This window comes from Nelumbo nucifera, chromosome 3 (genome assembly GCF_055504915.1).
Source record: "Nelumbo nucifera cultivar China Antique chromosome 3, China Antique-T2T, whole genome shotgun sequence".
Lineage (NCBI taxonomy): Eukaryota > Viridiplantae > Streptophyta > Magnoliopsida > Proteales > Nelumbonaceae > Nelumbo > Nelumbo nucifera.
In genome coordinates this window covers 23,580,489-23,591,479 of record NC_142651.1, presented here as the reverse complement: position 1 = coordinate 23,591,479, position 10,991 = coordinate 23,580,489, and the positions used below count along the sequence as shown (strand labels likewise).

The following is a 10,991-nucleotide window of genomic DNA, read 5'->3' as shown; positions in this document are numbered from 1 at the left end:
AACTTCAACAATGAAAGAAGGATTCCACACTAGCTATACCTGTTTTGTGAAGGTTTGACAAGAAAATATTTAGAAATTTCATAAGTTTGCAATCAAAATTCTTGAAAAACATTTTTATTTGTTATCAAAAAAGATTATATATATATATATATATATATATTATTTATCTTTTCTACAAGCAAGAAAGTAGAACAATTCATTACACAATAAATTAAATATATTTATACACTTCAGTCGTACATGGATTTGATTCAAAAGGGGTCCCCCTCACACATATAAAGGCAATTTCTGATAATCTCAAATTGAATTCAACCTAACATTGGGTGTGGTTATGTTTCTATCTGACACAAACCCATCAGAGAGAAAAGTCTCTCCCTGTGTAAGGGGGCTCTTTACGGAATTGGCCCATCATTTGTTCTACATTTAGAACTGAGATCAGATCATCATACGTGTTTGACAATTGCTGCCTGAGAAAATATAGCCTTTAATGCAGAACAAAGAAATGCCCAACAACATTTAATGCCCAACTTTAGTAGATGTTTTGGCATCAATGTAATTCTTTGTCATATCAGTGCCGAGTCTGAAATCCATTTTTTTTCCAAAAACGTCCGATGTTTGATTAACTGGTTTTTTTTTTTTTTGGGGGGGGGGGGGGCGGAATTGGTTAAGGTATGGTTTGAGAAAAATGCCAATGTAGCAGCAAAAACAATGATAGAAAACTTGAAAAGCGTTTTTTGAGAAAATGGTATACCTATACAGTACCATTTTCTAAGAAAACGCTTTTCAAAAAACGATATTGATTCTAAACACTGTCCTAAGGAATATTCCTTGTTGGTGGGTGAAGCTGGGCTTTTTCAATTGTGAATGGTGACTGAATGAGTGTAGTGTGCCCATGGTTTTATAAAGTTGCTCGATCGATCCATATTGTTAGATTCTGGGTGAAGTTAAAAAGTAGTGAACATTTTCAGTTTACACTACCTTTCACTTTATTTATCTGAATGGGTCCGGATCTCCTACACTTACATTCAATCTGTGAAAGGAATCCATCACATGTACACTTTGGGTATTTACACGTGTAAGAGGACATCTGTCGCAAACTGAATAGAAGTGTAAGAAAAAGTTGAGGAAAAAGTGCATAGAAGATCCAAAGGCATCTATCTCACTTTAATGAGGTTTACATATAGGATAGGTGATTCAGTGAACATCCTCTCTTTGAATAAGCCACGATGAGCTACTCCCCCCTACTGTGTTTATCACTTTACTACTCGATCTCATTTTCTCAAAAAAGGGAAAAGCCTGCAAATTTGCAAATTTTTTGAGACAATGAGTGAGTGACACACTGTAGGATGCTCATCACGCATATGTATGGTTTACTAGCTCAATCAGCCTGCTTCTGCCTATCAAGGTTCTGTTTCAGTAAGCTTTTTGCGTTTGAGCTTTGGGCTGTGGGGAAAACAAATTTGAGATAAAAAGTGTTTTGAGTATTTGGTAAGAGTTATTTTAAAATATTGTAATCTGAAATTAAAATGCTTTTAATTAAGCTCTAAAGTACAAAGCTTAAAATAGGGGTGGCTATGAGCCAAGTTTCTTATGAGCTATTCAAGTTCGGCTCGGCTCAGTTTAAACTGAGCTTTGAGTCGAGTTTGAGCCCAATGAAGTTTAGCTCGTGAGGCTCGCGAGCCTAGTATAATAAATAAATAAGTTTTTATTATACATACATACATATATACATACATACATACATATATATATATATATATATATATACATATGCATATAAATATATATAATAAAAAATTTTATTATATAATAATTTTTTTATTTTTTATGTATAATAGTAAATAATTTTTATAATTCTTATTTTTTGTATGTAAAATAAAAACATTATTTATATGTATATTATTTATTTTTTAGAAAAAAACTTGAGTTGCAGTCGAGTTCGAACCGAGATAAGCTCAAACTTGCGAGCTTTGAACCGAATTGAGCTTGAATTCAAATCTAACTCGAGCCTAACACTGCTTTAGCGAGTCAAGCTCGAATAGCCAAGTATTCAACTTGGCTCGGCTTGAATCCACGGTCAAAAGGAGCATTTCCTCATTTCAAGAGGGGTGGATTTTTTTCCCCATAATATAAGGGGATGTTTGTTTATTATTCATTATAAGTTAAACTATATTTAAGTCCTTCCATATCTAGCACTCATTACTCAAAAATTCAGATAAGTACAGAAAAACAGAAAAGAAGATCATGGATATTTTCTAATTTAATTTTATAAGACAACGAATTGAATGACAAACCCAGTGATCGATCGAGGAATTTCATTGTTTATTCAATAAGAACGTGTTCATACGATCATCACTAAGCCAGTCATGATCGAAGACCATCGATCGTTTTTGTGAGGCAGTCCCCAGCATCTAAAACATCCAAAAACATTCGTTGGGACATTTTGCACCGATAAGAACAAATTTCCGGGGACCATCTAAAAGAGAATGTAGTTCTGCGTTGCTGTATTTAGGTAGTTAGTTGCATTGATTAGTCTCACTGCTCAGAAAACTAGAGAAGTTCAATTGATTGTGTATAGATTGGTTGAAGCTTTCTATCATCCAAGCATTTCTTCAACCATGTCTCCATTCAAGTTGGCGTTTTCAGTCAAGCATGTTGCGATAATCCTAGTTTATTGGTGCCCTTTTTCCAGTATAGCAAAATATCTTTTGCCTGGTCTATGCAAAAAAAAAAAAAGAGTAGGCCAAAATAGGAAAATTATGGAAACATGCTTGCCTGGAGATGTATTGCATTGACAATGTTGTGCAGATTAAGGGGATATATAGATGATATATTTTGGTTTTGTGGATTCAAACTGTCAAGCAGAAAATGTTGTTTGAAAAGATGAAAAGCATCTCTTTTGAGTTCTAGCAAGAATATTTGTCATAAGCAGACATGAACAATTAGTCAATGGCTGTAGCTAAAAGCCTAAAACTATTACGTATTACTTCTCAATGGCGGCCTGCGGAGCAATGGTGAGTTGTTCCACGAGAGGGTTTGGGTTGGAGTAGTTTTAATATTTGAATTCCATATCACATGTGAGTCATCTGTGGGTCATCTCTCACATCCGTTCCCAGCTCTCTTAAGTCTTATCGTTTCCCACACCCGGCCGCGGGCCATTTTCTCAACGCTATCAACTCCTTATGGTGCTGATTTGTCTCCATTCCCTTTTTTTGCCACGTGGCAAAATGGCTGAAAAAGCAATTGGATGGGAAGGGATAAAGGGAGTAGTCCCCCCATTTAGGCCATACTCAGTTGGGGCATTTGCAGTTTGGCATGCATTACAAGTTGCCCTTCAACGGTCAACCTCGCTGTACTTGTTGGATGTCTCAACCACATAAACCTAGGAGAGGACCGATACTGAGCACTGACAGACAGGATGGATACTTGCTCCAGTAAATCAACCAATGGAGCCAAATACATATAATATAAAAACAAAATTGTTTGCATCTACAATTTGAATAGTTTCATCCCTTTCTTCATTAAAGAGATGATGGAAGAATGGTGGTCGATCGATGAAAGCTCTTCTTCCACCATCAATATTTCTTTAGGAGAGATCAACATCAATGATGCAATTCTCAATTACCAAGTTGGAGGAATGCGAGTACAAAAATAGCAAAAGTGTAAATTCTACACTTTTTTTTTGTTTTGCTTTAAGTTTTACCTTACTTCATTTGCAACGCAAACAAAACGGAGCAAAATAAAATCAGAATTTGCATTATCATATTTTTGCACCGATACAAATGAAATTGTACTACAAACAAAGTAGGCCTAAACAACAAACCCTAATGAATGTAATGTTTAGGTGGGGTTTGAGATCCTTGATGTACACGTGCATACAACAAGGGACACATGAAGCATGGGCTCTCTCGTTCACAATCAGGATTGCCTTGTCAAATCCCAAGACCATGAATGATACGAAGTAGTACTTTTGAATTAACTTTGATAACAACGTATCAGCCTCAGTTGCAAATTAGGGTCAGGTGGGGGGTTTTGAACGTGAAAGTGAGAAGGATCAATAATAGGAAAGATTGGGTGATCAATATACTGTTGAAATATCTTTTGTTAAATGAATTCATTCCCAAAATCTACAGTGAAATTGTCAAACAAATTAAACCCCATGATTCTTCAATGCTAGGTGGAAAAAAGTTGAAGTGAGAAAGGAAATAATGAAGCCGTAAATTTTATTTTTCTACTCTCATCTAATGCTTTGGATTCCGACCTAAAATTTCTTGGCCTTTTGGGAAACTAAATGAATTGCCATGTTCCAAACACACATGCCCTAGCCCTATGCTACGTCTCAATAATTGTCAATTCTTATGGCTAACGTTGGGAACCCAAAAGAGATAAGAGCTGGTCTGTCTAATACTACCACCTAACTGGAAGTTGTATTTGTATCTTTATGCAATTTGAAATTGCCAACACACACAAAACCAAATTCTGTGGAACAAGTGACAGAACCCCCTTAGAAGTTTTGAAATTACTTGTATCTCTCCTCGGGTTTTCATCAAATACTTTCGTCACCACCCCTCACGCTTACCTAATAATTAACTTACTTATACCCCCTCTAACCATGAAATTACAGGCAGGGTTTTGTTAATGGAAGAGATATAATCAAGATGGAAACGAGATAATTTACAAAACTGGCCCTAACAATAAAGTAGTATTAGTTTTGCCTCCAAAGTATATGTTAGTTTTGGAATTAATGAAAGCATCCTCATTTATATCATCAAATACATTTTCGAGTTGGGGTAAAAAAAAATGTGATGAAAAGTGTTGTAAGCAAGGATCAAATTTTTGATATGATACATTTCATATTGGGTATATTGTATCGTATCGTTGGAGTTTAGATATACCTGTTTATAGGTGTTTCGGGAATACCATTTTTAATTTTTAATAAAAAATATACTTAAAAATGTCCTTAAAAACCAATTTTTGAAAAAAAAAACAAAGCGCATGGTTTTATGGTTTTTAGTACCAATACTTCTCTGCCAATACACAGGGGTGTATTGATACTATGAACCATGGTTGTAAGCATTTGGTAAGTGTTTTTTTATTAACATAATATTAAGTCAAAACACTTTTCAGCCGCAAAAACAAGACCTAAAACTGGGCCTTTTTGCTTTGGGAACACAAAATCTTGATGCTTACCCAAACACAAGCTAGTTTTTAATTTCATTTATTTTTATTTTGAACTGAACTTTTCATTCCCACCTTAACGCTATGTAGGGAAAATTTAAGAGCTCTCACCGTGAGATTCCCTTACATTTTTTGCTGATTGAATGTTGTGAAACCTAAGAATATAATATTTGTTTTGATGAGAGCAATCTCATCAACTCTCATCATGCGTTAGCTTTGCAGTGTTAATTTATTCATTCAAAGAGGGATAAGTGATAGCCAAAGCAGCAGGGAAAGCATTTTCATCTAATCATCCTTTTAATTATTATTAGTAAGTGTGCATATACTTTATAGTGATGATTTTTTATGGCGATGATAATAGTAAATAATATGTTTCAATTTTTTTTAAATTTTATATATTTTTATGTCTAAAAAATTATTCTTATTTATCATATTCATTATTGTTTAATATGATGAATATATGATATCAGTGATGTGCCCAAATGTTTTCTACAAATTATTTTGTATTTTTTTTTATACTTTTGTGTGTTTTTATCTTTTTTTTTTAATTTTATTATTATTATTTAATCATGACATCAATGATACATAGTTGATGTTGAATTGTTGACTCGCCATCAAGCAGGAAAAAGAAAACTTCATTTTGGGTTGATTTTAAATTTACATTTTATTTTTATCATTAATAAAAACCAATATTCTTTGTTAAACTTTTTTTTTAATATAATCAATTAATATAAGATTCAATGAAAGAATTAGAGTTAATACCCTAAATATAAAATTTAATGAGATAGAATTGAATGAGGATAAATGCAGTAGTTCAAATTATATTTTGTGTCCTCACAATTAGAGAGAGACCAAATTTAAAAATAAGGGTATTTTAATCTAAAATAAGATTTAAGGAATGTTAATAAGAATTAATATCTTAAATATAAGACTTAATGATAAGGATTTGAATGAAGATAAAAGTAATCATTCAAATTACATTTTTGTCCTTACAATAATAAAAATATCAAATTAAAAAATTGAGTAATAAATTAATTAATTGTGTTTATTGTTTAAATTAATTAGAAAGCCAATGATGAGTAATAAAATGAACACGAGGGGCTCTCAGGGTGAGAGCGTTCCCATCTGACCATCATTCCACTCTCCCTACTGCCGACCTAGCAATACTTAGAAAACCAAAAGGATCCCATGTTCAGAGGTCACGTCACTAGGCCATAGCCAACAGGCCCAACACTTCTCATGCAATGCACCAACACTACAAAGCCATCAATATGTTTCCAACTTACTTGACCTAAGTTTTCTAAATTATTATTTCTTCCAAATTCCAAAAGCTTATTGGGGGCCCATTTTACTGGATATATCTTTTGGACTTGGCTCCACCATGGGAACACGACCAGGGAAACTGAAACAGCCACGTATCTCTACCAAGCTCTCCTTTTTTTTTTTTTCTTTGCTTTCTTTTTCTTAATAATAGAAAAAAGATAAATAAAACAATATAGAAAGAGTGTGATAGACCACACGGATTCCTACAGTATTACACAAAGCGTATATCCAAAACTTGAGCTGGTCTATAAATTGCTCTCAGCCACGCCCTCCATTACCTTTAAGAGAGACTCTGTAGTCTGTAGCTCAAATCTTATGGCTGAGTTCGCAGGAGAATTGCAAAGCTTCAAACCTTCTTTCCCCTTCTTAGAGTTCGACTCGAATATGGAACTACTAAACCAGATTGCAGAGTTGAACCCAACAGCTTTCTTGAATCCCAGCCTGAATTTACAGAGCTTCATGGGATTCTCCGGTGACATTTCCTTCGCCCAGCAGCAACCTGAATTCTCGATGAGCTTTGCAGATGAGACGACGGGTCTCCTCTACCAAGGCAGTCCGAATGCATTGCCGGCAGTTGTTCAACCAGCTGCTTCCGTTGGAGATGTTGTAGTCCATGAAAGTAAGATTCAAAAAGCAACAGCGGCATCAGAGAGCAGCTCCGGAATCACTTCTTCTGCTACAGTTTCGGAAACGGGGTTGGGAGGAGATACTCATCAGATTAAGAGAAAGAGCGTACGTTCTTATTATTCCTTTTCCTTAGTGAAGTTTGGTTGTTTTTCTGGAATATGGTCACTCTGTTTATGTGAGACTCAGATTGTGGGTGTTTGGTTTTTGTGTTCACAGAGCCTAGGAAGAGGAAAGAGAAAGAGAAACAATGAGAAAGAAGGGGAAAAACCAAAGGATGTTATTCATGTCAGAGCAAGAAGAGGTCAAGCCACTGACAGTCACAGTTTAGCAGAAAGGGTAAATCTGTAATATTGTTTTTTAATTTTTTTAAGAAATTAAATAAAATACGCCCCTGTTGCGATCAATATAACAGAATGAAAAATGTCTTCTTCAGAACACTGACTACTATCCATATTGTTGGTGTACGATCTAAAATAGCTATAAGAGTAAAGTGCAATGTGTCATGTAAAAAGGGAAAAAATAAGTAGTTGGACATTGTTGGAATTAACTGTGATTCCTTTTCTGTGGATCAGGTAAGAAGAGAGAAAATCAATGACAGACTGAGATGCTTGCAAGGCTTGGTTCCAGGATGCTACAAGGTAAGGTTACAGCTTTAAGAAGATTCTTCCATTAATGGTTTCTTGATTAAAAACTTTTTATTTTTTTCTTTTCTTTCATGCAAGGAGTATTTAGTTATTTTTCTAATAAGGATTTGTGGATTTGCAGACAATGGGAATGGCAGTGATGTTAGATGAAATAATCAATTATGTTCAGTCATTGCAGAATCAAGTTGAGGTGAGTCCAAGTAGATATATCATATATGGTTTGCTAATGAATTAAGGAGAATTGTTAAAGTAAATTACTAATATATGCTTCTTTCTCTTCTTTGTGTTTTGCCTCAGTTTCTTTCCATGAAGCTTTCAGCAGCTAGTTCTTTCTATGACTTCAACTCAGAGGTGGAGGTTAATGAAACTATGCAGGTAAATACTTTAAGCACCATTTGCCTTAAATTGATGTGGGCTTGTCTTGTTCACCATCATCATCCAAGCCTTATTTATCCCAACTATATGGGGTGGCCGTGCGTGACATGAATCCTGCTTCGCCATTGGATTCTGTCTTGTTCAACAAATCACCATGAATCTGGTCAAAGTTTTAAGGAAGAAGATGCACCATTGAATGTCACCTTCACATGGTTGAGACTTGGGACAATGAATTTAACCCCCCACTTTAGGGTGGCTGAATGTAATCCAATGTCTGCAATTACAAGAAATGGAAGTGAAGTATTGTCTTTTTATGTTCCTAAAGGAAAAAAAAAAAAAAAACTTCAGAGGCCACATCTCCCCTGGTGTTCTCAGGTGCAGCTCTCTACTAGACATGGAAAAAGAATAATTGGGACCACTAGTTCCACTCTGAATCCAGGTGCTGGTATGTGCCCAAGGGACCACAGTATGGGGAAGGTTTCCTTAAACAGTGCTCACTTTGAAATGGCAGCCCCGGCCCAATCGATCAAAAGGGGCTAAAATAGCATAGCTAGCCTTTATGAGGAAATGATCCCTCAGTACTCTTTCTCCAGAGTCCCATGGGCCATGCTATCCCTATTCAAAGGACAAACTTTTCCTCTATAACATCAGAGATCAGACCCTTTTGAATTCATCAAGCACAATAGAGAGCCTTGACCATAATTTGCTGCCTACCCATTGGTGATTGGCATGCTGTAAACAGAATTTTGAATCTAAAATGGGTTCAGATCAAGAGTTAAGGATCGATCCAGTTAGGGACACCTGAGCTTGACCATGGCCCTCGAACTTGGCTCGACATTTCTTAGATATGTACATAGTGTTGTTTCATTCTCTGAAAGAAGATCTTGTCTACTTCATTTTTAAGTGATGGTTGGGTGCCTGGTTCATTTTGCAGGGGGCAAATGCATATGAAGCACAAGAGATAGAGAGGCTGATGAGAGAAGGTTATGGAGGAGGTCTCACTTGCTCCCAATCAACATGGCCCCTTTGACTCTACTTTTGGCTCTTATTCCCAACTGCTGCAGGCCACATGAACAAGCTCTATTCCTTCTCTGCCATATATCAAATCTGTCTCCTGATCATGCTTTATATAGCACACGTGCAAACAAAACATGTACTCCAAACCCATACGCCCATGTGGGGGCCAAACTTAAAATTCAATAATAAAAGTTGTTTTAATATCATTTATCTTCAATTTGTTTGTTAATTGTCCTTAATCCCAAAGTTCTGGATGAAATTTGTTTCCTAGTACCAACCATTAATCTATGTATGACTACCACCATGTTGCCAAGATCAAGTATTATAAATAATTAATACAGTTTGACTTTAATGCTTCTTAATTTCTATCGTGTTGTATCTGTTTTCGCAATAGAACAACATAGCAAGCTATTTTGCATTCCTGAAGAAAATCAACCGCAAACTTCAGCCAATTAATTTTGTCACTTGAGAGAGAGAGAGAATATTATTATTATTAGTAGTAGTAGATGGTCACTGGTCAATAATTCAACTCCATATTGGTGATGCCCCAATAAGGTTGTCTCGGGCATGCCTAGCCCATGCCTTCGGCTTAAGAACAAAAAGTGGGTGCACATTTGTACAGTCAATAATAAACCTGACTTCTCTCTCTCTCATAGGACAGTGTCCCATGTAGAAGGCCCATTAGATCAAATAATTAGTTGTATGTATATTTTGTTTGAGCCATATAATAAAAACCGAAAGGAAATATGATGGGATATGCTATTTAGATAGTTTATTGTCATTGTACATCCAATGAAGAATAAGAAGGAAGGTTAAGAAAGGAAGAAAGAAAAGAAAAGGAGATAGGATATTCATTTAATTTAAGCCTATCTTTTCATTTTGAAATCCAAACTAGGAGTCCAAGTAGGACCATCCCATGAATTTGATATGGTTGCTATCATTTTACATCCAATGAATAAGAAGAAACAAGGAACAGGAAAGGAAAATGAAGATATTTATATTATCCTATCTTTTCAATTTAAAACCCAGACTATGAGTCCAGGATTGGACCAAAGGACTGAAATCCATCTGCCATATAACAATTGCATTGAATGACACATCCTTTTAGATGTAGAAAATCAAATGATATTGATCAAAAGATTAATCCATTTGGTTTCAGACTTGGTGCAATAAAGGGGGCATTAAGAAGATAATTACATGATTGTTTTAAGAAGTTTATACAGATTAAATTCAACAAATTAAAGAGCCTGGTTAATCCAATCTAGATTTCTGACTAAAAGAAATGAAAAGAGAAGATTTTTTTTTTTTTTAATTCTGTGCCTATCTTTTTGACACGTATCTGGTTTGGCACCTACATAATCCATCCCAAAATCAATGGCAACAAAGTGTAGAGAAGTCATTTTTCCTGACCAGAGAAAACAGCTTCTAGACCCAATAAGGCAGCACAAATAACAGAACGTGGTCCAGAAAAAAATGGGCAGGTATGTCAACTGGATGGACAGCTAGCTTAAGCAAAGAATTTTTGACATCTATTCCCACAGGGTGGCCAGAATAGAAGGTGAAAGAGACAGTCATGGGATCTACCTTGGCATTTGGTGGAGCCCATGAATGGACTATTGGACCCCAAGAAATGTTACCACTCTAAACTGAATGATTGAAAGAAAGAAGCTAAGGAAAATGGTTTAGAGGGTGATTAAAGGAAGAATGACAGGTTCATTGCATTCATGGATTAGGGTTTTGGGATAGAGAGGATGACAGCTTGAATGGGCCACACAATGCCCACAAGAGCATGGGCAATGTGGGTTCTCCAACCCCTCAAATGATAAA

The 10,991-nt window shown here is 35.5% G+C and overlaps 1 protein-coding gene across 1 annotated transcript; it reads left to right on the top strand.

Annotated features, from left to right (window-relative positions):
* Window positions 1–6,717: 6,717 nt before the first annotated feature.
* LOC104602264 (transcription factor BEE 1-like) lies at window positions 6,718–9,524 on the top strand. The gene is made up of 6 exons (XM_010265888.3): window positions 6,718–7,233; window positions 7,345–7,464; window positions 7,701–7,766; window positions 7,894–7,962; window positions 8,070–8,147; window positions 9,082–9,524. Exons 1-6 carry the CDS (start codon window positions 6,817–6,819, stop codon window positions 9,175–9,177), a joined length of 846 nt encoding a protein of 281 aa, XP_010264190.1. The 5' UTR covers window positions 6,718–6,816; the 3' UTR covers window positions 9,178–9,524.
* The last annotated feature ends 1,467 nt before the right edge of the window (window positions 9,525–10,991 follow it).

Bases quoted from the DNA above. Each gene is read 5' to 3' on its own strand.
- LOC104602264 (XM_010265888.3), top strand. From the start codon at position 6,817: ATGGCTGAGTTCGCAGGAGAATTGCAAAGCTTCAAACCTTCTTTCCCC. The intron at 7,963-8,069 runs GTGAGTCCAAGT...GTTTTGCCTCAG, and splicing joins CATTGCAGAATCAAGTTGAG to TTTCTTTCCATGAAGCTTTC. The intron at 8,148-9,081 runs GTAAATACTTTA...TTCATTTTGCAG, and splicing joins AGGTTAATGAAACTATGCAG to GGGGCAAATGCATATGAAGC.